Consider the following 5,517-nt stretch of genomic DNA (forward strand, 5'->3'; position numbering starts at 1 on the left):
CTGACATAAATGTAGATAGCATAATTTGTTGTGTATGTTTAGTGTGTGAATGTATGTGTTTCCATTTTTGTTGTTATAAATAAGCTACTAACTAACCTAATTTTTATGTAACAACTAAGAATAAACCTCATAATTTGTTTGTGTTTTTTTTGTTAGGAAACCAATTTCTGCTTTGCAATATGCTTGAATATTTTTGTTTCAAAAACAACACAAGCGCATAACATTAAATTTGTTATTTTATTTAGTCAACAATATTATTATTTTTATAAACATAATTTTTTTTTTCTTTTTTTCCATTAAATTATCCAAATTATTAACTTCGGCCAACATGGCCTCCAAATGTGATTTAAGCCTTCCCACGATGGCTGCCAGTCTTGTGGGATCTCCAATGGCATCATCTGAAATTCAGAGTAAAAATTAAAATTAAAACATCACTCACATTACCTATTACATCACAATTCCACAAAGCACACTTTCATATCAAATGATATACATCATGGATGTATAAATGACTAAACATTAGCATACCAACACACAAACATACTCAGCAATGTTTGTCCTTGCAAAATTACAATGTGTAAAAGTCTACCACACCATGATGTACATGTACTAAGATGGGAGTTATATTTAGGGTGTGATGTTGTCCATAGCAACCAATCACATTCGACTTCTCTTCTAGAAGGTGGAAAATAACTGTAACTTTGTTTTGTTTTGGTTGCTATGGTAAACATCCCATCTTGAATCACACCCCCAAATTAGTACATGTAACACCATACTGGTCTTCATTCACATCTATAGTGAAGCAGACTTGTTTTTTGTGCTGTTTTGACCTGCATCATCACAATGCATATCAACATCTTCAGAAGGACAACATATCCTAGCATGCCCATACTCCCTGAAAGGCTGCCTTACAAAATAAATAAGGTCAAACAGGTTTTAAAAAAGCAAATAAGCATTTTGTGAGTGTAACTTTCACAACACAAATCATTGTGTCGTTAGGCTGGCTAACAAAGTGACTCCTGCAAATTTTGGATGAAAAGATTGCAATAGCCAAGCTCAATTGTAAAAGTAAAATCACACAAAAAATAAAACTCTGGTCTAAATGTGTTGCATATAATGTTTCACATACAAACCTTGTTGTGCAGGCAAACCTGTCGACATAGTCATTATCAACCAGATGTAGACACTGTACATATAATGTCCCGCACACAAATGTGAATGCATCATCCATACCATGATGAAGAAGACAAGCATTTAACCTAGACAAAAGATTGGCCACAGTACAACAATGCTTTTTTTTTTTTTTTGTATTTTTATTTATTTAAAATAAGGAATGTGTGCGAACTTACTCTCCTCTGCCACTTGGCCACCTCCCTCTAGTGGCTCTGGGGCCTCTGCTGCCCATTCTGTAGGTGTTGTTGGCTGGCTGGGTGATGGAGGCTGGATGGGGGATAGGTGCTGGCTGGGGGATGTAGGCTGGAGGGGAGAGGTTGGCTGGATGGGGGATGGGTGCTGGATGGGGGAAGGAGGCAGGATGGGGGAAGGAGGGTCCAATTGTGTGACAGGATGGAAGGGGGAGGTTCTTTCAGAGTGGGTTTGGGAATGATAGGGTGAGGGTGGTGGTGTGTTTTGTTGGGACACAGAGGGTGAGGGGGGCAGAGAGGGGAATTTTGCAAAAGAGTGGGATTGGGCTGGAGAGGGGGTGTGGGCTTGAGAGGGGGATTGGGAAAGAGAGTGTGCTTGGGCTGGAGAGGGGGATTGGGCAGGAGAGGGGGTTTGGGCTGGAGAGGGGGATTGGGCAGGAGAGGCTGAGGTGGCTGGAGAGGGGGATTGGGCAGGAGAGGCTGAGGTGGCTGGAGAGGGGGATTGGGCATGAGAGGGGGATTGGGCAGGAGAGGCTGAGGTGGCTGGAGAGGGGGATTGGGCATGAGAGGGGGATTGGGCAGGAGAGGGGGTGTGGGCTGGAGATGGTGATTGGGAAAGAGTGGGCGTGGGCTGGTGAGGGGGATTGGGAAAGAGAGGGGGTGTGGGCTGGTGAGGGGGATTGGGCAGGAGAGGGGGATTGGGCAGGAGAGGGTGAGGGTGATCGTGAAGGGGATGGGGCTGGATGAGGATGCAGTTGTTGCCTCCCAGCACCAGAACCTTGCCGTTGTGCTCGCCCTATAATGAGATATGTAAATTTTATATTACAACATATACATTTAGAACATCAGCATATTCCTATTACTCTGTTCTGTACAATGTTAAAGAGACAGGGGTAACATTACTAAGTTAGTAAAATATTTTTTTGGGTGATGTTGTCCTTAGCAAACAATCATATTATAACTAAACTTTCTTAAACACCTTCTATCCGATAATAACTAGAATCTGAATTTTGGTTATAGCCAACATCCCCAGTTCTAAAATTCAACTACATTTTGTTTTTGTAAAAATCCACTGAGCAGGTTATTTGGTTCAGTTTTCAGCCTGTGTAGTAATTATGCACAACAACATACAGTCAGTACCATACCTCCCAACATGACCCTCTCCAGGAGGGACAGAATGTTCTGCTCCGTCACTTCTCTCTTAATGTATGATTGCCATCACCTGTGCTGAAAAATCTGGTTTAACAAAATTAAGTGACAAGGCCAGAAGCAGAGTATTCTGTTCCTCCTGGAAAAGGTCATGCTGGGAGGTATGCATCACTGCTTAACCTACCTACACACACTCATGCTAATTGTAGGTGTGCAAATTTTAGCACTCACACTTAATGAAAGTATGCAAAGGTTATGCGTAAAACCCGTCAAGGGCCGAAATGTAACTTACTGCGGACACGTAGGGTCCGGACCTGTTGGCGTAGCTCCGCCAACAGGTCTGGCGTACGCCGTCTTAGGTCGCGCCAGCGCCTCTCCAACTGAATAATGCTCCTGCGGCTGCGGATGCGTGTCCTCAACAAGCTACGGACCTCCGCGTAGGCCTCGCGCTTAACCCGATTTGGGACAAAACGCCCTACGCGGCCTACGCGGCGGTCCATCACAGACACCAGCACGCGGAGCTCCCGCCGGGTGAAGGGTGCTGCACGCATCATGGCAATGACGTTTTCCTTATTTGGGCATATATTTATAGTGTGTGTTAGCATGTGATTGGTCTAAAATCTATGCTGTCATTTAAATAAACTTTATTGATGTCTGCAGTGCTGTGAAGAGCAGAGGGGTTAGTTAGCTCGAGCGGAAATACGCAGTCGCGGAAGAGCCTGATAATAAATGAAACTAGTCTCACAAATCCAAAAACACAAACATACAAACACACAAAACACACACACACACACTTTTGATTAAATTAAAACATAAATCTATGTACTCACCACATTTTGTGTGAACAATCAGCTGCACAGTCACAAAGTGACCAACATTTAGTATCATATGTTGTTGTTTATTTTAAAAGAAAACAGGATTAGAAAACAAAAGAATAAAAAAAAACACTATTTAGCAACGTAACAAGATGAAACAAAGAATAAAAACATTGTAAGGTTAACATGTTAGATTATTGTTACAAAATTAAAAAAAAAACCCACACACACCAAAACAATTACACAATGACCTTACAATAGCTACCTAAATGAAATCAGAGAAAAATGAGCATAAGCAGACAGTGTTTTTTTGTAATTTGCAAAAAATGAACAAAATACACTATAACCTGAAATATTCTTGCACAATGCTTGCCCTTACTTCACTTCTCCTCCGGGAAACACTCCCCCCACCGAATCTCCGGCCAACCCCTGGCTCCTCATCTGGCAATTCCTCTGTGTGAGGAAGCTCAACGCGACTCCTTACAGCGATGCTATGGAGTATAGCGCACAGGACCACTATTTTACTTGCCATCTCCGGCGAATACATGATGTCGCCACCAGTGCGGTGGAGCACACGAAAGCGTCCTTTAAGGACCCCAATTGTGCGCTCCACCAGCTGTCTAGTGGCAGTAAGCGTGGAGTTAAATGCCGTCTGTGGTCCTGGCCTGGGCTTACGGTAAGGAGTCATGAGCCAGGGGGTGCAAGGATATCCACGGTCTCCTGTTTGATGAGAAGATAAAATTAGAAAGAGAATATTTTTTTTTTTAAATAAAATTGTTGTTAAATTTGGCCAAAAACTCACCCAATAACCACATGTCTTGTCGTTGCCTTGATCTTAATCTCTGCCATATCCCTGATTGTCTAATTACATAGGCATCATGTGAGTTTCCCGGGAACTTGGCATTCAGGGAAAGGATCTGGAGGGATGGCCCACAAACAACCATTACATTCAGAGAATGAAACAGTTTCCTGTTTCTATAAATTTCTTCATTATGTCTTGGTGGCACAATAGCTACATGTGTGCCATCCACAACCCCAATAACATGTGGGAAGCGACTACCACCTTCCTCAAATTGCCGCTTCACCACATCTAGGGCACCATCATCCAAAGGCATAGCAATAAATTGCTTTACACGCTTTATGAAAGCCTGGCTGACACGCCGCAGGACCTTACTGAACTGGCCCTGCGACATGCCAACCAGGTCTCCCACAACATGTTGAAATGAACCAGTGGCAACAAAATGTAACACAGCAAGGAATTGTGTCAATGGTGGTATTGCTGTAGGATACCGAATTGAAGACTCCAGATCACTCTCTATTATGGAGAGAGTGTCTAGGATTAGATGAGGTGGCAGCCTGTATCTACGCAAAACCACATCATCTGGCATCCCAAAAAGGAGGACACGGGTACGGAAAATTGGTGGCCTAGCACGCCTCCGTTGCCTTGGTTGATGAGGAGCCGGTTGCGGTTGGCGGGCTGGCGGTAGGGGTGGGAGTGCTTCCGTGGGTTGGGGTGGGAGGGCTTCAGCAGCCACAAATACATCACCAACTTAAAATAAAGGTAAGAATATTGAGAATAAGACAATTAAAAAACACACATTGACATCCATAATAAAAGTAAAAGTGTCTGGGTGTTAACTTACTGCAGGAGCATACGACATTTCTTTTGGAATCAATTAAGGCCCAAGTACAAATTGTGAAAAAAAAGTGAAAGCACAAATTAGATTATTGGTTCAAACATAGGTTATCAAAACAAATTCGCAATTTGAAAACAAACCAAACTTACCCATATAATAACATCAACAATATATATTCAAACAACTTAGTATAAATAATGTAAATTAGTTAAAAAATTATTAACACATTCTTTAAAAAATGGATCCCTTTAGTAGCTATTACAGGCAAGAACAGCCCTACTGTGATACAAAATAAAAAATAATAACATAAAAAAATTTAAGGTAAACCAAATGTGCTTACAAACATTATAAAAACACTTTGAACACACACATACTCCACGACACACAGGCCTAGGGTACTTACCTGCTCAAGAAAGCACCAGTGATTTGCTTCTTATGCAGTTCAAAATAAAGAAGGCTAATTTGCCACTAAACTAAAACAGGATATATTCTCCACAAAAAATACCTTCAAGAGAAACACAAGGAGGCTAAGAGCACATATAGACAATTACC

At 42.0% G+C, this 5,517-nt stretch overlaps 1 protein-coding gene across 1 annotated transcript; it reads right to left on the reverse strand.

The window, feature by feature from the left end:
* Nucleotides 1-237: 237 nt before the first annotated feature.
* Nucleotides 238-2,682, reverse strand: LOC134934543 (uncharacterized). Its single transcript, XM_063929965.1, has 3 exons — nt 2,587-2,682; nt 1,350-2,160; nt 238-398 (listed from the first exon to the last, which is right to left on the reverse strand). The coding sequence occupies exons 1-3, from the start codon at nt 2,680-2,682 to the stop codon at nt 238-240; spliced, it is 1,068 nt and encodes a 355-aa protein (XP_063786035.1).
* Nucleotides 2,683-5,517: the final 2,835 nt, after the last annotated feature.

The sequence above is a fragment of the Pseudophryne corroboree genome, chromosome 6 (assembly GCF_028390025.1).
Source record: "Pseudophryne corroboree isolate aPseCor3 chromosome 6, aPseCor3.hap2, whole genome shotgun sequence".
Lineage (NCBI taxonomy): Eukaryota > Metazoa > Chordata > Amphibia > Anura > Myobatrachidae > Pseudophryne > Pseudophryne corroboree.

What these genes read in the sequence shown, in the direction of transcription:
- LOC134934543 (XM_063929965.1), bottom strand. Translation starts at nt 2,682, where the DNA reads ATGCATACCTCCCAGCATGACCTTTTCCAGGAGGAACAGAATACTCTG. An exon ending in AACCAGATTTTTCAGCACAG is followed by an intron (nt 2,161 to 2,586) that starts GTGATGGCAATC and finishes ATCTCATTATAG; the next exon opens with GGCGAGCACAACGGCAAGGT. An exon ending in TGGCCAAGTGGCAGAGGAGA is followed by an intron (nt 399 to 1,349) that starts GTAAGTTCGCAC and finishes TCTGAATTTCAG; the next exon opens with ATGATGCCATTGGAGATCCC.